Source organism: Solanum pennellii, chromosome 1 (assembly GCF_001406875.1).
Source record: "Solanum pennellii chromosome 1, SPENNV200".
Lineage (NCBI taxonomy): Eukaryota > Viridiplantae > Streptophyta > Magnoliopsida > Solanales > Solanaceae > Solanum > Solanum pennellii.
The window spans coordinates 81,523,378-81,546,748 of record NC_028637.1 but is presented as its reverse complement, the minus strand read 5'-3'; the positions used below and the strand labels follow the sequence as shown (position 1 = coordinate 81,546,748).

General features: G+C 34.2%; 2 protein-coding genes across 2 annotated transcripts; one reads left to right on the top strand and one right to left on the bottom strand.

Annotated features, from left to right (window-relative positions):
* The first annotated feature begins 10,242 nt into the window (after nt 1–10,242).
* Nucleotides 10,243–14,812, top strand: LOC107006224 (two-component response regulator ARR2). The gene is made up of 6 exons (XM_015204835.2): nt 10,243–10,697; nt 10,810–10,962; nt 11,066–11,452; nt 12,678–12,754; nt 12,904–14,085; nt 14,252–14,812. Exons 1-6 carry the CDS (start codon nt 10,535–10,537, stop codon nt 14,321–14,323), a joined length of 2,034 nt encoding a protein of 677 aa, XP_015060321.1. The 5' UTR covers nt 10,243–10,534; the 3' UTR covers nt 14,324–14,812.
* Nucleotides 14,813–15,215: 403 nt separating this feature from the next.
* LOC107006228 (COBRA-like protein 7) lies at nt 15,216–18,233 on the bottom strand. Its single transcript, XM_015204838.2, has 2 exons — nt 17,609–18,233; nt 15,216–16,900 (listed from the first exon to the last, which is right to left on the bottom strand). Exons 1-2 carry the CDS (start codon nt 18,132–18,134, stop codon nt 15,480–15,482), a joined length of 1,947 nt encoding a protein of 648 aa, XP_015060324.1. The 5' UTR covers nt 18,135–18,233; the 3' UTR covers nt 15,216–15,479.
* Nucleotides 18,234–23,371: the final 5,138 nt, after the last annotated feature.

Sequence of the window (23,371 nt, the reverse complement as noted above, 5' to 3'; positions counted from 1 at the left end):
TTACTACAAACTTAATCTAATTATTGAAAAATATTTTTTAATTCATTGAAACTACTTACTTTCATTTTTGTATTAGATTACGTGTGAGTAGTTGGTTGGTTCTCCCTTCAGGGGTCATTGTGTCACTCACGAGGGATTAGGATCGTGACAGTTAGAGTCACCTACGCTAAAACCTTTGCGTTAGAACGAATTATCTATTAACACGCAATAAACTAAATAACTAAGAGGAAATAGTGACTTGGAAGTGTTTGATTGCCTCTGCTATGACAATATATCAATTTTATCTGATAAAACTTTTATCTAAAATCAGTTTTTGTCTTTATAAGATATTTGATATGTAAAACGGGTATAAACACTATAATAGTTTCCGAATCATTATTTTTCAATACGTGCATCCATAAACATATCTTTCGGAGATCATTCACTCTTCTCATATTTCCGTTTTCCCTCTCTCATTTATTTTTTTCTCTCACCTTATTATGCAACCTGTATCACTTCCTGGTTAAGCTATTCCTACCTCATCAATTTCAAGAGGTGTTTAATCTCAGCCTTTTGATCAATACATGTATTTCCCATCACTTGTTTTTTAACACCTCTCTCTCACCTATTTTTATGAGCCACTCTATTTTTTCTTTATCCACTATTGCTTCATTTTTCTATATACTATTGTACATTTCCAAAGAAGGAGATTCATTAAATTTCTCATTTAGCATATTGTCTATGTCCCTATATCATTTACTCCACATTCTATATCCAATACATTTTTTTAATTAAAACTTGGGCATAACTCATTTATTACTGAAAATGAATTTGACCCAGACCCAAGAGTGACCTGGATCCATAAACAAAAACCAAAAAAAAAATCCAAACAAGAAAAGTAATATAAAACAGAGGTCCAAGAACACTTCTCCTTCCAGATTTGTCATCATCGATGTTCCTCTGAACTAGACCCAAATTCGTCAACTTGTTGAACCAATATTGTTGAGCTTGATTGAATTTCACTTCTACACTTAACCTTTCACAACAGTCATAGAATCGACCTCCTTGAAGAATTCTTTGGCTCAAAAAGGGTTCAAACATCAAATCTAGGAACTTTGAGCCATGACCAAACGATCTTCATCTAGAATCATCAGAGGCAATAAATACTCCAAAGTCTTTCACTTTACGCAGAATGAGATTTGAAAAACTGATAACACTGTTGTCACGACCCGCAAGCACCCCCTAGAAGTTAGGGAGGACCCTTAGGTCATGTCCGGGCGTACTTGACCTTTGGGGTCTTGTACAAGCCTTTTAATTATCGTTCATTACACAAGACATGAAAAGTAATGCGGAATTAAAACTTTTCACGAATAATTTAATAAAAGAAACATTTTTCATAAAATACTAAGGATGTCTCATCGTCACAAGCCAATCTAAAAAACACAACATAATATCTTAGGGACACGGCCCTTTACATTGAAAGAAAATACATAATAAGTCTTTAAATAAGAAACTAAGAAAATAGGACTATGCCCTCGAATATATGACGACACACTTTGTCTTGAGAAAGTAGATTCTCAAGCTTCGCCTTCAAATCTTTAAAAGCCTCCAACCTATACTTATAGAGTATAGAAAAGTGTGGGGTTTAGTACAAATAATGTACTAAGTATGACATATGCAAAAACATGCAAAAAGGTTCATTTTAGTAAAATAATCTTTCATGCCAAATAAGTAAAACATTCACGAATTTAGAAGCAAGACAACATAAGAAACATCACTTAACACTTAGAGAGGAATTTTCATAATTTTAAGCAAAAAGGACATTTTACAGTAAAGTTTTCGCCATTACAGTGAACTCATTTTGACTATACGTTGAACTACCTCTAATCCAAAAATAGTGAACTTCCAAGGCCAAGCAAAGAGGAAGTGAACTCATTTTCGTAGGAGCTTCCCTAACTGAGGATTATCCTAAGACTCACCAAGGTAAGACATGAAGGAAATGCACATACACCTCCTTCAATACACACCAAAGCGATCCTCAAGACTACCCCTTTTTGTCTTACTCACCTCGGTAGAACAAGCCACCACTCAATAACAAGACATTAGAAGAACACTCAAATAAGACACCAAGACTTCCCTTTCGGAATGCCTAATTTTTGCAATGAGTAGATAGCCTCCCATACCACCACCTACCCTAAGTAGTACACTCTTTTAGAAGGCTTGACACCAAGACTCCTCTTTCGGAAGGTCTACTTAGTACAATGGATAGATAGCATCCCATTCCACTACCTACCCTAAGTAGTATTTTCTTTTAGGAGACTTAGTTCATTCAATTCATATAAGACTCACCAGGACTTTTCTTTCAGAATGCCTACCTAGTGCAATGGATAAATAGCGTCTCATTCCACTACCTACCATAAGTAGTACACTTTTTTAGAAGACTTAGCATTTTGATTACTTTTGTGGGAGGTTAGCTTAACCGACATAGACCATGAGAGCTAGACATCGAGTCCCGATATTAACCCCTATCGGATGAGGGATCCTCACTTGCCTAGATTAAGGTCATTCTCTTAGCTTTTACATGGCTTGCCTAATAGCTACACCTATCAGGGCGCATAGTTAAGGGATAAGGAGATTGCTACTAAGTAACTCATTCTCTACTAACGAGGAGTACTCATATCAGGAGGTACATTAAAATACAACATCTCAACTCACGAAGTGTAACCACCCTTTTTTCATATCCTCTCAGTTCTAGGCATAACCCCCACGGATTCTAAACATCATAACTATGGGTTAAGGATAACTAATGAACACCACATCTCAACTCACGAAGGGCATTCATCCTACGACCTATCTTAGAAAGCTCTTATGATGTAAGTGAGGTTGCTACTAAACACTTCATCTCAACTCACGAAGAGTGTCCATCCCAAAACTCCTCTTTTGGCTTAACTTAGCTTAATTCATTCATTCAAGTGTGAGTGTGAAATAAGCAAGGTTCCGTCGTTGAGTGACAAATGGGTGTACATGTGAGCACACCTTGCACATAAGCATCATTTCATTTACATTTAACTTCTATCCATGTTTAGACCTTCATTCATCATTTCACACACTTTTACATTCTTCACATAATCATATAATTCATTTAAGCATGCTCTCTAGCCTACTTCACATAATAGCTTCATAAGGCACATTTAACAAGAATAACATCATTATCATCTTACTTCACATAACAAACCTTCATGGCCTCATTCACAATTAACAAGTAACTTCACATTCATACAATCCAAGTAAACACCGCCACCAAGAAGGTGGACCATACCACGCAAGAGCATTTCGAAATTAAAGCTAATCAACATAACCAACTTACCCTTTTATCCAAGATTTCATCACCTATAACATTTTACTCAACATTTCATCATAATATAGCCCTTAAGGCAGTAGCTAAACAATAATATCAACTAAATGTAAAGAATAAAGGAATGAAATCATTTTACTTTATAAAAATACTTACTCATGTCAGAATTTTCAAGGTAATAAGTGATATAGCAAAAGTACACTAGAAAATACTTAAAATCCTAGCTTTCTCTCCTCTTGAAACCTTGATCTAATTCTTCTAAGTGTTAATGAATGTAAAAAGGTGTTTAACATTAATAAACCCTTTACTAAGTGTAAAAGGTGGGGGCTTAAGCTTAGAAAGGATGGAAAAAGTCAGAAATACACTTTAATAAGACTGCCACAGTGATCTAGTGAGTCATTCTATTTTTCTTTGTCCACTATTGCTTTAGTCATCTACCTATTATTGTTCCTTTTCAAAAAAAGTCTATCATATCCATTACATTTCTCATTGGGCACACCGTCTATGTCAGTATATCCTCTAACTCCACATTTTATCGCTAATTGTTTGACCTATTCTCTTGTTTTCATTTCTTATAAAGTGTATTTGTCCAATTTTTAGTCTTCGTTGTTGTTTTTTCTTTTGAACAAGCTACTCAGGATAGTGTTTATGAAACATGACATTTAAGCTCTCAATGACTATCATATTTAGAAGGTCGTTGTTGATTAATTACTTACATGTAAAATTCTTAGTGGTGTAAGTGAGTCTACAAAATTTATTATAAATTTGAAGATAGTGTTGAAAGATAAGATAAATTATTGGCTAAAGACTTCACACAATAACAAGGTTTTGATTATTATGATACCCCTTCAATTATGTACGTCGGGAGCATAGAGTCCATTTGTATTATTACCTTCCTGGGCTGAACTCGTTGATGGTGTCTTCAAAACTTGTAGGATATATAGCTCTAGCCTCAACATTCTTAGAAGGGTCTATTTATTTTAGTTATTCATATAAAAATTCACCTTGGAGATCAAATATATAAAATCTTCGATTTAAGTTACCTCTTGATGCTCTACCAATATTATACTTGTTAGAGTTGAAGAAGGCTGAAACCTCCATGGATGAAGGCTTGGTTAGAGAAGAGGCATTAAAACTGTGTGCTGTTTTCATTTGAACTACCAAAAACTGAAAGAGTACAGTAGCTATATAACTAACAAAAACAAAGTTTGTAACTAACTTTCTGAACCTAACTAACTAATTAATTTGATAACCAATTAACTACACTAACAGCTTAGTGTAATTACTAATTTAACCTCAATACCCCCCCCCTCAAATTGGAGCAGAGGTGATCGAAGCCAATTTGTCCAAAAGTGTAGAGTGTTTAATCCCAGTAAGTGCTTTGGTAAGAACATCTGCCAACTGATCAGCAGTATCAACATGATGCAGTGTAACAAGCCCTTCTTGTAGTTTTGATCTCACAAAATGACAATCCACTTCTATATGCTTCGTACGTTCATGAAAAACAGGATTCTTAGCAATATGTATGGCTGCTTGGCTATCACAAAACACAGGAAATGGTGCAGTCTGATATATATTTAGCTCCTCAAACAATCTCTGCAGCCAAGTTAATTCACCTACTACTTTTCTCAAGGATCTGTACTCTGCTTCAGCTGAAGAAAGTGAGATTGTTTCTTGTTTCTTGGACTTCCAACTAATAGGACAGTCTCCCAACAATACAATATAACCACTAACAGATTTCCTTGAATCAGGACAGGCAGCCCAATCAGAATCACAATATGCTTGTACTTCAAAATTTGCAGCAGATGACATGAAAACACCCAGAGTAGGATCTTTCTTGAGGTATCTTAACATGTGAAAAGCAGCATGTAAATGAGGCTCTCTAGGGTCCTGCATGTATTGACTGAGAAGTTGTACACCATAAGCAAGATCAAGTCTAGTATGTGTAAGAAAATTCAACTTGCCAATTAGCTTTCTATAGTAAGTAGGATCATCTAGAATTTTCCCTTCATGGGATCTTAGCTTGATATTTGGATCCAGTGGAGAAGATAAAGGAGCCATGTGATCACAATTGAACTCTTTGAGAAGGTCCAATACAAATTTTCTCTGAGAAATCAAAATTCCATCATCTTTGTACAAGACTTCTAGGCCTAGGAAATAATGTAATCTGCCAAGATCTTTGATCTTAAACTGGTTGTCAAGAAACCTTTTGAGCTCATCAATTTCATCAGTGTCTGTCCCTGTAAGTAAAATATCATCCACATAAACACCTAGAAAGACATTAGATGCACCTCTTTTCCTGCAGAACAGTGAATAGTCATGAAGAGAATTTTTATATCCTCTTGTGTGTAGTGCTTCAGTCAGCTTTTCATACCATTGCCTACTAGCCTGCTTTAGACCATACAATGACTTGTTGAGTTTGCAAACCAAATTCTTGTGAGGAGTGACCAAACCTGGTGGTATGTCCATGTACACTTCTTCATGTAAATCTCCATGCAGGAAGGCATTGTTAACATCAAACTGATGTATGTTCCACTGTTTCTTTGCACCAACAGCAATGAGTGTTCTCACAGTGGTCATCTTTACCACAGGTGAAAAGGTTTCTGTGTAGTCTATGCCATGATGTTGAGTATATCCCTTTACTACAAGCCTTGCTTTATACCTTTCTACACTTCCATCAGCCTTGTGTTTGACCTTATAAACCCACCTACAACCAACAGGCTTCTTATCCTTTGGTAGGTGTGTGAGAGTCCAAGTGTTGTTGTCATGCAGGGCAAGAAACTCTTGTGTCATAGCCTTTTGCCATGCAGGATCCATAGATGCTTCCTCATATGTATTAGGTTCACAGTCATGAGAGACATTCATTACAAAAGACTAACTATCAGAATTAAAGACATCAGGAGACACATGATGTTTAAGAGTAAAAAGGGCATTCAAGGATGATAAAGGTGGTTGTGGTGGTTGTGAATTTGAAACAGTTGGGGATGATACATTGTGAATATAGTCAGACAAATATGCAGGAGTCTTATGTAGTCTTTGGGATCTTCTAAGCTGTGGTATGGATAGTGAATTTTCAGGTGTGATATGATCAGGTGATGTGGAGATAGTAGGTGATGTTGTGGGAACTTCAGTGACAGCTTCATTACTGGAATGATCTTGATCATCATATGATATTGGATAATCATGAAGAGACACACAATGAAAAGGAAATTTTGGAAAGTGAGTAGGATCTTTAGACATGACAAAAGGAAAAATAGTTTCATGGAAAATTACATCCCTTGAGACATGAATTTTCTGAGTGGACAAGTTCAAGACTTTGTAACCCTTTGTAGCATAGGGATATCCAACAAACACATGTGGTATGGTTTTGGGATCAAATTTAGTTCTGTGGGCTTTTGGAGTAGTAGGATAACATAAACATCCAAAACTCTTTAAGTGTGAGTAGGTAGGTTTGTGTTTATATAAGATCTCATAGGGAGTTTTATTATGGAGAGGAAAAGAAGGTAGTCTATTTATAAGATATGTAGAAGCAAGTATACATTCACCCCAATATTTCACTGGGAGTTTAGACTGGAAAAGAAGAGCCCTTGCTGTTTCAAGAATATATTTGTGCTTTCTTTCGACCACACCATTTTGTTGAGGAGTATAAGGACAAGATTTCTGATGAATGATCCCTTTTGATTGAAAAAAAAAGTGGTTTCACTGCTAGTGAATTCTAAACCATTATCTGATCTGATGGTTTTAACAGTGGTGTTGAACTGGTTCTCAACCATGAGTATAAAGGCTTTAAGGACATGAAAAGCATTGCTTTTACTACTTAGAAGATGTGTCCAGGTAGATTTACTAAAATCATCTACTAAGGTAATGAAGTATGTGAAGTTGTCATGAGTTGGTGTTTGATATGGACCCCAAATATCAACATGTAATAGTTCAAAAATACCAGTAGTGGTATGAGTTTTTGGTGGAAAGGGTAATCTGGATTGTCTTGCCATGGGATATATAGGACAGAAGAAAGATTGTTTTGAGGAGAAGTTTACTGGTATGGAAGATATATTTTTCATCTTCACAAAAGGTACATGTCCAAGTCTATAATGCCACAACAAATCCACACTATCATTAGGAAAGAAATTAGAACTAAAAGAGTTGTCAGCAACATTGTCTTTATTACCAACAAAAGAAGAGTTTATTGCATTTGAATGAGATTTACATGAGAGAAGTGTACATTGTACTTTATCACTGGATAGAGGGTAAAGAGAAAAGGAATGATGTTGAGCATGTGAATTCTTTTGTAGGCAGTCTGAGCAGAGGAAGTAAAGGCCATCATGCATCTTACCAATTTCCAGAGGCCTCTTCAGTGAAGGGGCCTGCAAGAGACAAGAAGTGTTAGAAAAAGAGACAGTGCATTGAAGATGGTTTACAAGAGAATTGATGGAGATTAAATTGTACTTGAAAGAAGGAGCATATAATACTCCTGACAGGATGATTTTAGGTGTAAGGTGTACATTGCCAACCATAGTGATTTTGACTCTATATCCATTTGGTAATCTGACTAACATAGGATAAGGTAGATTAACTGTATTCACAAGGTTATTTTTATTAAAAGTCATGTGATGAGAAGCTCCTGAGTCTAGAATCCATAGGTCAGTCCTTGTTTTGAAACACTCACATGAAAGTTTAATATAATCAGGAGAAAAAGAACAAGCAAAACCACCTGCAAAGTTCACAGATCCACACACTCCATCATTTTGAAACTGATTCAGCAGATGAGAAACTTGATCATATTGTTCCTTGGTGATACTGATATTCTCATTTCCTTGAGGATCATTACAAGAGGTTGAACTTGACTCCTTTGTCTGCCCACTAGCATCTCCATGACAGGATAGTCTTACAGAGTTTGCTGATGCACCTCTTCCTCTATTGCTATGTCTTGGATTTGGATATGTGTTTTGAACTGTGTTCCTTGGATTATGCTGATCACGAATAGAACCATTTGTGTCATTAGATGGATAGCCATGCAACTTGTAACACTTTGCTCTAACATGTCCTGGCCTTCTACAAAAATCACAAAAAGGCTTCCTCTTGGTGTTGTGTTGGAGGTAGAAAAATTTGTTTGAAAACTTCTACCTCCTGAATTTGATGAAACTGCAGCTAGAGAACTACTCTCAGTAAACAACTGATTACTTGGCTTAAACTCTCGTTGTTTTTCCTCTTGCACTAGTAAGGCAAAAGCTTGTGCCAAAGATGGTAAGGGATTCATCATCAAAATACTTCCCCTAATCGTAGTATATACCACATTTAAGCCCATCAGAAATTGAATCAAACGTCTGTCTTGCTCTACTTTCTGAATATTGGCTTTAGCTCCACACACACACACACAACTACACTGACTTGAAACACATAGACTGTTTAATTCCTCCCAAAGTTTCTTCATACGAGTGTAATATGTTGTGATATCGAGAATACCTTGATTAAGATCATTTATTTCTTTCTGAGTTTGATACAATTTTGCTCCATTTGCCTGATCATATCGATCCTCCAGTTCTGTCCACAATTCCAAAGCATCATTGACATATTCAACACTACCAGCAATATCTCGATCTAGAGAATTGAGAATCCATGAAATGACCATATCATCGCACCTCACCCATTGACGATAGCTGGAATGATTTACCTCTGGTCTCTTACACTCACCATTGATGAACACTAGCTTGTTCTTCACTGACAAGGAACGAAGCACACTACGACGCCATGAATGAAAACCAGTACCATTGAAGGGAACTGGTACAAGTACTGCTCCAGGATTATCTGAGGGATGAATGTAGAAGTGACTCCCTGCATCAATCCCAGATGGAGGAGGAACACTGTCCAATCCAGTGCTCGTAGATGCAGAATTTGCCATTTATGTCGCAAAAAAAAATATTCAAAGATCTGCAGAAGATGAAATATGACGATCTGATACACAAATTGAAGACGAAAGAGGCAAGAAAATCAGAAACGTTCCTGCTCTGATACCACGTTAGAGTTGAAGAAGGCTGAAACCTCCATGGATGAAGGCTTGGTTAGAGAAGAGGCATTGAAAATGTGTGTTGTTTTCATTTGAACTACCAAAAACTGAAAGAGTACAGTAGCTATATAACAAACAAAAACAAAGTTTGTAACTAACTTTCTGAACCTAACTAACTAATTAATTTGATAACCAATTAACTACACTAACAGCTTAGTGTAATTACTAATTTAACCTCAATAATACTTGATCAAGAAAAAAAAACAGAAAAACTCTCACAACACTTTAGTAACATTGACCCTATAAACAACTTTCACCTTCAATAGTTCTCACTTGGCTAAGTTATAACTTCCAATAATAATAATAATAATAATAATAATAATAATAACAAATAGTCTTTTATTTTGGTGTCTGATAATAGAGTGAGTTAATAGATTGAAATTCTTATATTACAGTTGAAAATATTTATTCCCTGCTACTAAGCAAGGACTACTTGAACCTCAAAGAAAAAAGAAAAATAGAATAAAGAAAGAAATAGTTTTTAAAAAGTAGTGGATAAAGCATATTCCATTGCATTATTATTATTATGAACTAACCAATAGGTTAGTAAATAGGTGTTCCAGTAATGTGAAAGAATGATTGTCTTTTACCCAGTTAAGTTATACATACAAAGAATACAGTATTATGCATGTATACGATATGATGGTTTATAAAAGTAAAAAATAAAACCATATAGTAAAATATTAAAAATGTAAAATATATAAAATTTTGGGTTGGCATGGGGTTACAGAAACTCATGTATGAGCTGGATTCGAAGACCCACTATCAAATATGGAAAGAAAATAAAAATTAAAAATATAAATAAAAGAAAGAACCATTAAAAGAATAAAATTGTAAAAGTAAGATAAACCCCCCAAAAAGCAAGTAGAGAAGAAAAATAAAATTTTACATTACACATTCCATAAGAGAAGAGATTTGAACTTTTTTATTTTTGGTTGCATAACACAAAAATTTATATATAAATAAGCTTTTATTCTTCTGAAAATTCAATCTTTTTAGTATAACAACAACTTTCTTCTGTCTCTTTCTCTTGCGTTATATTTTTTTTTAAATGGTTTTTGTTGTGTGTGGAGATTGATATCTACTACTATTTGGGGTTGTTTTTTGATGTATATTTGTTGAAATTTGAAAAAATAATGAATATTGGTAGTGGGTCTGTTCTCAGTTCTACTGGTTCTTGGAAGTCCGGTGATGTAGTTTCCGATCAGTTTCCGGTGGGACTCCGGGTACTTGTAGTTGATGATGACCCTACTTGTTTAAAGATCTTGGAGAAGATGCTCAAGAACTGTCACTATGAAGGTATTAAATTAAATTTGATTTATTTATTAGAAATGATTCTAGATCTCTGTTTTTATGTTATTTTAGTGAGATTTAAAGTTCAATAAAATGATGATTTTTTTGTATGTTTCAGTCACCAAGTGTAATAGGGCTGAGGTTGCACTATCATATCTCCGGGAAAATAAGAATGGTTTTGACATTGTTATAAGTGATGTACACATGCCAGACATGGATGGTTTCAAACTTCTTGAGCACATTGGTCTAGAGATGGACTTGCCTGTTATAAGTGAGTGTTGCTTTTTTGTTAAGTTCAAAACTGTGATGTTATTTAGGTTTTTTTTCTTTAGTGTACTGATTATGACTTGGATATTTTGTGATTGGTGTTATAGTGATGTCTGCTGATGATAGTAAGGATGTAGTTATGAAAGGAGTTACTCATGGTGCATATGATTATTTGATCAAACCGGTGCGGATTGAGGCACTTAAGAATATTTGGCAGCATGTTGTTCGTAAGAAGAAACATGAGTGGAGGGACAATAATTTTGATCAATCAGGAAGTGTGGAAGAGGGAGATCGGCAGCAGAAACAATCGGAGGATGTTGATTACTCGTCTTCAGCTAATGAAGGAAACTGGAAAAACTCCAAGAAAAGAAAGGAAGAGGATGATGAAGGTGAAGAAAGGGATGATACATCTTCGCTGAAGAAGCCACGTGTCGTTTGGTCTGTGGAGCTTCATCAACAATTTGTACAAGCTGTGCATCAACTTGGAATTGACAGTATGAACATTTTCACTTTTTATCTTGTTAACATATTCCCTTGTTGCTCCGTTTGTCTGGATGTTACTTGTTTATTTGCACATGCCATTTAGCATATTTCGTACTTGTTGTATGTGGATGAGTTCTCCTTTAAGTGCCTTTTCAGTTCGAGCTTACTCATCAAGATTCCCAGTTTTTGTGTTGTTTGGTTTTTGGCAGTGGGAACTAAACAGAGATCTGTGACCATACAACTGGTAGAAAGAGAGTTCTTTTCAGTTGAATTATTCATTAGCTTTGTCCTTTTTGCTGTCTCATGCCTTCCGCCCAACATTCGGTGGACAGTAAAGGGGAAATATCTAAATTGCATCTTTCTCTATTATATTTGCCAACTCCAACTAGCTTGAAGTTGAGGCTTAGTTATAGCTGTTGTGGCATCTTTCACTATTTATATTCTGTTCAAACTACCTCTTTTTAATCTCAACAAATCATGTGAACAAAGGCAAGATATCCAACAGCTCCACCCCGCCTTTCTTCACATGATTACTTCCTCCTTTCAATATCAACCGACGGTTCCCTTGCTGAGACTAAAAAGAGGTAGTTTGAACAACTTATTAACGTAGTTAAGGGTAACGTCCCATTTTGGGTGAATGTGGGTCGGGGTAGTTTGTTAAGAACACTTGCACGATAGCTTAAGTAGAATAACTAAGTCACGGATTATATGAAATTTATGGTTTAAGCCAGGTTAATTTTGGTTTGTTCAGACGTCACTTACTCTGTCATATCTAATTTGTTAAGTGTTAACAAAAGATTGATATTAGTCTATACTCTATTCATTGTTAGTCCAATCAGATAATTTTGTACCTTTCTTTGAAGGGCTATTGCAGTTGAAGTAGTCAAGAACTAATAGAGAGCATCAATTATAGGTTAAATTTACTCGGCATGATTTTCTAAAAGAAAGAAGAAAGAAACAATGAAAATGATTAGAAATGTTGGAAAAGAAAACGAATAAGAATGTAGTTGGAAGAAATGAAAATGACTAGATAAGAAAAATAAACAAAAATATTCTCGAGTGCCCAAACTTTTTATACTCTCTCACGATTTAATCTTGTTATAAAGAGTCATATAATTTTTTTGTGCTGTCTTTTACTGTTCGACTTAGTTTATGTGAACTCTAGATGAATACTTATCTACGTTTTTGTTGTGTATTCGACCACGCTAAACCTTCCAACATTGGATATGAATGCAGAGGCTGTTCCCAAGAAAATCTTGGAACTGATGAATGTTCCTGGACTAACCAGAGAAAATGTTGCTAGCCACCTTCAGGTAATTTAAGACTTCTACTTCTCAGTGTGAAGCCCAAGAAGTTTAATTGCACAAAAGTCTGTCTTGTACTCGTTTTGCATTGTGTAGTACAAAAATGTTTGCCTTATCTCTTTAGCATAGCACTCAATGGTGGCAATCATTTTCTGCAGAAATATCGGTTGTATCTCAGAAGGTTGAGTGGTGTATCACAGCACCAGAATGGACTGAACAACTCTTTCATGGGACGCTCAGATGCAACCTTCGGAACAATATCTTCCCTCAATGGGCTTGATCTTCAAGCTATTGCTGCTGCTGGTCAAATCCCTGCACAAAGTCTTGCTACCCTACAAGCAGCGGCCCTTGGTAGATCTGCTTCAAAATCTGCCATATCTATGCCCCTAGTTGATCAAAGAAACCTTTTCAGCTTCGAAAATTCGCAGGTGAGATTTCCAGAAGGGCAACAACAACTGAATAATAGCAATAAGCAAATCGACTTGCTGCATGGAATTCCAACCACCATGGAACCGAAGCAGCTTGCGAATTTGCACCACCCTTCCCAGTCCTTTATGGGTATGAATATGCAAGTGAACAACTCCATGGCACAACATAATAATTCTGTGATTATGCGAATGTCCCAATCACAACCTAGGGCTCAAATGCTAAGTGGAGCTAATAATGGCAGTCAAGTTTCGAGGCTTCCATTGTCCATGCAGCAATCTTTGTCATCAGAAGGGTTACCTGGTGCGGTCCTAGCACAGAGTCGTATTATTGACAATGCACGAGCGAGTGCTTACAATCCCGTCTCCCAAGCATCTTCGATGGTAGATTTCTCAGTAAATCAAAGCAAGGAGTTGCAAAACTACAACTTTTCTCTTGGGAGTAATAGTGCAGGGATGTCCACTTTGACTAACCGAGGGATGCTTCAGGAAGAGGTGAATTCTGATATCAAAGGATCTAGAGGTTTCCCTTCTAATTATGATATTTTCAACGATCTCCATCAGCAGCCAAAACCGCAGAACTGGGGTTTACAGAATGTTGGTTCATCCTTTGACTCATCTCATCACCCAAGTATACAAGGTAGTCAGGGTGTCCCATCACAATTTTTACTGCAACAGGGGATTTCTTCAACACACAACAATGGACAAAATAGAAATGGTCCTATTGGGAAACCAATGTACACCAATGGTGAAGAAAGTGGACATACTAATCTTATGGGTGGACCACAACTTAACTCTGTCAGTAGGAATATGCTTGCTGTTAAAGCTGAAAGATTTCTCGACGCAGACTATCAGAGTACCAATTTCCCAGAGCAATTTGGACAGGATGACCTCATGAGTGCCTTCCTAAAGCAGGTGAGTTCTAATTTGCTTACTTGAGCTGAAAGTCTTCTACCCTCCCCAGATCCCACTTTGTGGGATTTCCAGTGGGTATGTTGTAACAAATATAGCTTCTTAGATCAATTTTTTAGTTCATGAATACTTTCTCGTTACTAATTTGGATAATTTGCATGTGTGACAGCAAGGAAGTGTTGGACCAGTTGAAACTGAATTTGGCTTTGATGGATACACATTGGATAATCTCCCAGTTTAAGATGTGAACAGAGCTTAGTTGATGTACCTGACAGTTTAAACATATAGTTTGAAAACGCCAGTGTACATAGTTGCTGTTACACCTGAAAATTGTGCATGAACTAAAGTCTCGGTTATCTATTGAGCTATAGAACTTGGATTCTGGTCTAAAATATTGTAGCTGTCGGATGGCAAGTATGGATATCAGATAGATCACATAAGGGAAAAGATTTAGGTGTCGGATGATACTAGTGCATAGTGTGCCAAAGGCAAACATGCAAAGTTTTTGCTGGTATTGGTAGGTGATTTGTTAGGAGAATCACATTTCATGGGTGCAGACGTTAGGTGCAGGGATTTTCGTTCAAGTTCTAACATCAATAATGCAATCTTTTCCCTTTCACTTTCAGGATTGATCTTTTAATGTACATATTTAAGTTAAATTACTTATTAGGATATATAAGTATGTCGGATTTCTATAGTTGTTCATTGTATTGCTCGATTTCATGTTTTATTTTTAGGTGTGCAGCTCAAACTCTGAGATGTATGTTGTGTATTAACTAATTCTGTGTAGGTCTCTATGGAAGTTGGGTTTTATAAAAATAGGACCATCTTCATATTTTTCCTTCACTTGCTATTAATATCTATCTACAATAAGAGAGAACCATATTAAGCCGGTAGGGCAGAATCCTAAACTTAAAAGTCGGATTCTGGTATAATATATCACAAACAGTAAGAGCCAAATGCAATTCCTTCAACAAGAAACTGACATACCCAAATTTTAACAAATTGCAACAAGTGACTTCAGTTATCTATTTCAGACAAACAAACCATGTTTCATCTGAGTTGCATACAGGCTTGGAACTGTTGGCACACGTCGCGTGTAGTAGGAGATTGAGACGTGAGACATAGAGGGATGATGATGAACAAACTGAGGTATTCTTATCTTATCTGCTAATTATACAGGTATTAACTTTAAAGTCAAATATTGTCTGGAATGAGAATTCCAGAGTAATAAATAGTTACAAATCAAAACTCGCCGAAAAAACCTTGTCCCTGAAATACATAATCCGACAAACTGATTGAAAGATTAGTCACCAGCATTAAAACCTGGTAGCAGACGCTAAAGAATGAATCAATTGGCAGGGTATGAAATGAAGAGAAAACGCCACAGCTCACTGCTATTGTCGCACCAACATAAAAACCACAACTGCTGCAAGAATGGAAGTAGTGACAGTGAATGAAGATATTCTAGATGAACTGCTTGTTGGGAGTAGCTTTGGCAATGAGCACTCTTCTCCATTGAAGTATAATTTTGTTGGAAACCCATCACCAGCAGCAACGTTGATGTTTGGGATATTCTTCTTTGTGAATGAGATTACTGATTGTTGTTTCCCAGGTACTCGGGGATCTTTCGCTGGATTAGCTCCATCTGCTTCTGCTACAATATAGTTCAAGCCTGGAAGGCCCTGCATGAATATGGTATTATTAACCCCATCTAACATAGTTCCATTGAATGAATACACTGCGTCAAAACCAGCCGCTGCTTTGTCCAATTCCACCGCAGTGAACCAATCAGCAAAAGCAGCGTCCTCCCAGTTGAAGATGGTGATCCTGGCAGACCATCCACCCCTATAGTCTGTGAACAAATGCCAGTTGATGCTTACACCACAGTTATCTCCACATGGCAATGGGTTTGAAACTGGAAGATGATTAATTTCAGCCCAGGCAAGGGACATCTTGGTTCTATTGTCAAATGGAACCAGAAGAGCCTGAGATGGGAGGAGAAGAGCTGGGGCTTTCGTGCTACATGTACGAGCAGTATTGGAAGGACAACCACAGGCGCATGTTGGACAAGGAATGATAGATTCATTGTAGAAAGCAGAGAAAGAAACACAGCATCTGGGGCTAGCTCCTTTTGGTTGGGTGATGTTGCATACAACTTGCCAGCTAGCAAATACTGATGTAGCAGGTAACAATCCACTAGGATCAGGGACTTGGGTGGGGCTTACACGGACTGGAGGTCCACACTTATAATCTGGATTCAGTCTGCCTTCAATCTTCCAATTCTGTGGAGGAGTGAACGAGGAGCGATTAAGATCTGGAGGCATTTTAAAGACATTCATCTGGAATGCTGAAACAGACTTGCTTGGGTCCATAGCAGGTGGCAAGATTGTCCCATTCCGACAACAAAAAGGTATCATTCCCAACTTTGTATCATTGGTCTTCTCCAGCGGCAGATCAATTAGTGTCGGCCTTCTCTGACAGTTCAAACCAGTGGAAAAGTCAAGGTTTTGATAAAATTTTGCCTGTGGCCCAAAAACACACTCAGAAGTATCAACAACAGAGGGATATGCGCCTTTCATTTCCCAAATAAACTCATCCTTCATCCAGTCCCAACTTAGTTTCCAGTTATCAAGGCGACCAAGGGGATTATGGTTTGCAATGGTAACCTGAGCCCAGTAATTTGAATCATATGTTCTTAGGATATCATACATAATTGTAAGATCCCCATCTTGGCGTGGACTAAATTTCTCACCCAACGTCAAATTTGTTTTGAAATTTTCGTCTTTAATACAGCATACTTGCATAACACTCTTTCCTGAACAGTTAAGCATAGGCAATTCAGATATGATATGCAAAAAGTACAGTTTTGTTTTAAAACAAAAAAGGAAGAAAATACTAAAGGCAGGTAGAATTTCTAAATAATACATGTTCTAAACCACTTTAATGATTCAAGGGAGAAGCTTGAAATGTCAATGGCTAACCATACTTCCAAGTAACAAATCAAGAAATTATACAAACTATCCATTAGGAATTCTAGAGTCAAATAACAGCTAATCTTTTACAACGTATAGAGTTGTCAAGATTCAGACATAATGTTCCATCCAAGTTGACATAGTAATGGACCAAATTCTCCAGAAAGTTATTGGTCTAATACCCATCTTCATCATTCTCCAATAAATCTAATTTGAAAGTTAAATAGTACAGGACACACGATTATTTGGCCAATTTGAATGTTAATATAACCTCCAGCATCATTCATAAAAAACAACAATGAATCAGCTTAAACAACAGATCTAAACTAAAGCCATTTTGTACTTTGCAAGTAGCACAAAAGAACTACTCCATAACTTTGGCCTAAATTTGATAAGTAAAGCAGAAAAACAAAGTTGCATACGAATCAATCCAAAATATATCATATCCTCTGCAAATTATTCAAACTAGAGAGAATTCACATAACCAGTCCTACTAATTTTTGATATTATATTAAGAGGTGCAGCAATGATGTTTAATCTAAGATCCGTACCTTGCATAGAGGGTTTAGGGCAAATAAACCCATCATTTTCCAAAGAGATATTGGAGGGCATAGGTACATTAGGAGAGCCAACTCCAAACTGGGTACCCACAATTTTGATTTGAACACTCGTCTGTGTAGTATCTCCAGCAGTTTCCACAGCAGTCTTAAGATCGGCAGCCGGAAATCCAGCAAAAACAGTACCATTACCAACTAAAGCAGGAAATGATTCCCCATCAGCAAGCAGAGCATTAGAAGCAGAAACCAAAATCTCATCATGTTGAAACCCAACAAAAACCCTCCATAACTTAAGTTCCTCAAGTCCGTTGTTAGTAATACTGAGAATAGACTGAAACTTGTAGGGTTGACGAGTTTTCAAAGTGGGTTTGATTTTAGATCCGGAATTAAACACATACTGCAAGAATATACCGTTACAGTCATCGGCTGCCGGTGCCGGAGCTTCAGCCACCGGAGTTGTTTGTCCGGCGACGGTGATGATTAGGAGAAAGAGAGAGAAAAATGTTGTGGTGAGTGCCATGTTGTTTGAATAATGTGCTTTTGGATTGAAAGAGTATTATATATGTCTGAAAATGTATTAGTGGTGTGCGTGTATATGTGAATGAAAACGCGGAGAAGGAAAAAGAAACGAAGATGAAAAGAGCATAGACCAGCTTAGATAAAGCTGTATTAATTTTCTTTCTTGTTCTTAGGAAAAAGAGTAATTTTGCATTTTTTAAATTTTGTGTTAAATTAAAATAAATTGAAATGAAGTTTTTATTTTTTAAATTTTGTGTTTAATTAAAATAAACTGAAATGAAGAGAGTAGGTCATATTAATTTATTACGAGTATTATTTGTTAGAATGTTCATTTGAATCATTTGTAAAAGTTTGAGAGTATTTAGTTGAGAGTGAATTAATTAATGTAATAATGGTAAAGGTGGCGTATGTGAATGGGTAATCAATCTTTGTTTATAGATAGTACTCCATTGATTTAGTATTACAGTGTATATTGTATTTTTAAAAAGTTAATTTAATTTATTTTTAAAATTAAATTGAATTATTTAATTTGATATTTTAAATAAATAAATTTAGATATTTTAAAATAATTTATGAAAAGTACTATAATAATATTTTATTTATTAATATAATAAAAAAATATATCTTAAAATATTAATTAAAAATTTTATAACTTAATTTTAAAAATAAAAATTATAAAAAATAATATCGAATGGAACGAATAGTAAATTATTTGTGGTATATTGGATTTGAAAATTGAAGAGTGGCTGCTGAAATAGACGTGAAGTGGAGCCCAGTGGGTTACCGTTGAGAAGAGAACGTTGTTTGATTTTTTCTTTCTAAAAAGGAAAGTTGGTAAAGTCTGGAAGCAAAATGCTATCTGTGTTGGCTTTTCGTTAACTGCATTTTTAGGGATGATAATGGGGCTGGGTAGGGTGTTGGCTGTGCGGATTGAGCTAAATTCGTAAAAGTTTTAATTCGTTTGTTTGTCTCGCATAAAAATATTTTTTATTTTTAACCTGCTTTATCTTGTCTTGTATAATTTTATTAATATTTTTTTTTCTAGTTATGTTTGATATTAAAAATAAAATTTATAAAAATAAATTCATTTTCATTAAGTTTATTAATTTAATAGAATAGTGACTTATAATTTTATTTTTACGAGATCAATTGGAAAACATGCGAAAAATTGTATTATTTTTTATTGAACCATTTTTATTTATTATCTTGAATATTTTAGTAGCTTTAATCAAATTATCTTAATAAATAATGTTTTATCACTTTATAACATGTAAAAAGTTAAAATTAAGTTCAAATCCACATAAAATAATATATATCCGCAATCCGCCCGCCCACATTAATTTTAAAAAACTCCAGTTCAACCCGCCCCGCATCCGACCCGCCCACAGAACCTTAAAACCACCCGCCCCATATAGCCTTAAACCTATCCCGCTCCGCATCCGCCCCGCCCCGTTAACATCCCTACGCATTTTTGACATACGACATGAATATGCTAGAGTAGAGGTGTCAAATTGGCGACTTATGTTGAAAATAGAGATATTAAATTGGATTAAGTCAATGATCCGTCCAAGTTTACTTTGAGCTCAAATAAATTAGACTCCAAAAGATTTAAAAATTAGTTGGGTCCTGACCCGCTTAATCTCAATAATTTTAATATATTTTTATTTAAGTTTTATGATCACAATTTGAATTTCAACTAAGAAAAAAATTAAGAAAAAAGTTACAACTTCATAGATAATTTAGAAGATATAAAATAGATAGTAATTTATATTTATAATACAGAAATATACATCACGTTAAATCATCCATACAAATAAAGAGTCTTAAAACGATTTGAGATTATAGATTTAATTGGACTCAATTGAGATTTCTTTTACAACGAATTAGGATTTTAATGAGTTGAAATTGAACTCAACTCAAATTATCTTGAGCACAATCCTTAAAATTATAAATGAGTTGGACGGGTTACTTGCAATTGAGCTTAATTTTAATATCCCTACGTTGGAGTGTCATGTTGTCCATTGAAATCAAATATTTAGATACATATTTTTATTTTAAGAGAGTTATTTTGATTAATTTATGAAACTAAATTAAATTAAATTAATTCATTATTTTAAATTTTCAATCCTCTTATTCTAATGATGAAAAATATATTTTAAAATATTGAAATATAATTTCTATATAAGTGAGGAAATTTGATCAATAAATTGTTGTTATTTGAGGTGCTTGTTTTTCCTTTATCAGGAAAGTTAGAGGTGACAAATTCGAACTTTTGATAGTAAAGATCAAATCGTATTTTTCCTGATAAAAAAATTGATATCTAATTCTCTCCCTGTAAATTGTATGAGAAATGAGTCAATTTCTAATCACCGTAAAAAAAGAGAAGAAGATTTGATTGTAATAATATAAGTCATCAACGGCCCCTAAAAGTTGTCCGCATAATTCACTTAGACACTTCAACTAATACTAGTACCAATTGAACACTTTTACCTATATAATAATCGTTTCTATTAGACATTTTTTGGTAATCAACAAAAAATGTGAAGAGTGTGTGATACACTTGCGGTGACGTGGCAACATGACTAATTAAAAAATAACATTTGGCATTGGGCCCAAAAATTATAAAAAAACACACATTTCATATCTAATTTTTTAAAAATGAAAAAGAATAATGAAAATGTCAATCTATTTTATCCCACCTTACCCCACCCCACCCCACCCCAACCCCCTTTCATCTTCATCTTCTTCCCCAAAACACATTCTTTCTCAAATTACAAAATCTTATTCTTTTCAAATAACTTTAAGATTAATTTTTTTTTCATACTAAGAGTGAAGAAGAAAGAAAATTTTGTTGGCGGTTATTCAATTCTACATCGATGACAAAATGAAATTGATAACCCCAAAGTTATTTCTTTCAATTTTTTTATATCATTTTTAATAAATTTAATGACTACATATGAATTTGAGTAAAAATCTTTGTTTGAAAATTGTAATAAATAAATATCGGCTAACTATTTTTATACGTAAAAGTCATTTATCTTTTTTCATCTTCTTCATACTTGTTCCTTGTTTTTATGATATTTGAAATAAATCATACGAAGATTTTCTTTCAAATCTGAATCGTTATAGTTGATTTTCATTTATCTTCATATTTGGAAGATATAAATTTTTTGTATATAAAAAAGAAAAAAAATAGTGTTGAAGCTAAAATGAAGAAAGTTTTGTAAACTAAATTATGAAGAAGATGATAGATAGAGAGTGGTGTGTTTTTTTTTTTTGAAAAAAGTGTAAATAAAGAAGAAAATATTTTAAGTTAATTATAATGCCAAGTGTCAATAAAAGAAGAAAAAATATAAAAAAAATAAATAAAAAAGACACTATTTTAAGTCTTTTCACGCGCTTCAAGGAAGTGCAATACACATTTTTTGCCATATCAGCATTTTGTGTCTAATAGGTACATGTTTTGAACAGTTTAGATGTTCAATATGTACAAGTCTCAGTTGAGGTGTCTAAGTAAATTATACGGATAACTTTGATGGGCGGTATATGACTTAAGCCAAATAAATACGTTACAATTTAGATTATAATGTATTTGCTCTCTCAATATTTTCTTTTAGTTATAGTGATAGCGTGTTAGATATTATTTAAACATTATGATTAGGAGTACAGGCGTTACCAAAAATTTTAATAAGAGAATTTAAAATATATAAAATTACATGAGTGAAAGGGATTCAAATAATATTTAATCATATATAAATAATATAATCTTTTATAGAAAGAAAGAGTTCAGATGAACCTCTTAATACCTCCGCCGCTAGTTAGGAGGAAAAAGAGTAGGATTTGTTTGAATATTGTAGACTTTATTTTGGGGTGGTGGGGTACCACGTCTTCTTTCTCATGCTTCCTAACATTGCGCCCTTGAATATGCCAAATCCAATACAAATATTCTTTTCGTGTTATAAATAATACTTAACAAAATATTATTTTATCTGTCTCTACATTTTATTTTTGGGAAAAGGTTCAAATACTATTTAACTTTTAAAAAAGACACATTTATGTTATCAGTTAAAAGCTTGGTTATTTATGTCATTACTATTAAAGAAAAATTTCATTCATGCTATTATTTTTTAACGGTGATTTTGCAAAACTATTTTTGACATGTGATCAATCATAATTCAGTCACATTATCAATTTTTTTTACTAAAGTTCCTTTATTTTTTTAATAGTTTAAGTTTGATTGAGAATTTATTTAAGAAATTTCTAAATTTTTTTGAAATAAAATTATACATTTATATTGTATAAAAAGTATTATAAGTCATAATAATTGACAATCTAAAATACTTAAAAGATATATAAAAAATTTATTATAAAATAAATTTATTTGAATTTTAAAATCCAAAATATATCACATAAATTAAGACGGGATAATAATATAAAAAGATATTGGCAAAGAAGTTGGGTTGGAGGGGGAAGAAGATTTTTATTTTCCTTCAAGCTAATATAAAAAAAAAATTGAATTGACTTTCTATTTGTAGAATAACAGAAGCTATTGGAGCTAGGCTATGTGCAAGATGTTCTAAGTTTATTCGAGAAGTTATATATGAACACTTATAATATGGTATTTATAATGATTTCCTTGAAATGTTTATTAAAATACTATGTGTATCGTTAAAATCTTATTAGAAATTTAAAAATTTGTGTTTTTGTAGGTATAATTTTTGTTTGGATATATATTTTCAAATTGAAGTTTTGAGAGCGAAAGCGAAATTTCTCCCCAAAACAAGCTCATACTAATTTTTGGAGCCTTAAAAATATGTTTGAAGTTTAAATTTTGAAATCTAATTAAATTTCAGGACAAATACATGGTTGAAGATGATTTCTTATCAAAATTTATGTCTCTAAACGTTGGATAAATTCACTGCATATAAAAAATTGTTAGTGCAATCACTGAAAATAATTTCACTATAAAGTAGAGAGGCAAATTCCATTAATGCCCATCTTATTCATCTTTCATCTGTCATTTTGTTTCATCATCTCCAATCTTTCTTGAAAAAATTATTTATGCCTCAAGCATCAAAATATGAGTTCTAGGCTACATTATTTTCTTAAATATCAAATTGTGAACCTCTATTGTTGTGCCCAAAGCGATAAACTTTTCAGAAAAATTACATAATCAAACAACTTAAGATACCATAATTTATAAAATTTCTTACTATTTAAAAAAATTACAAAAATTCT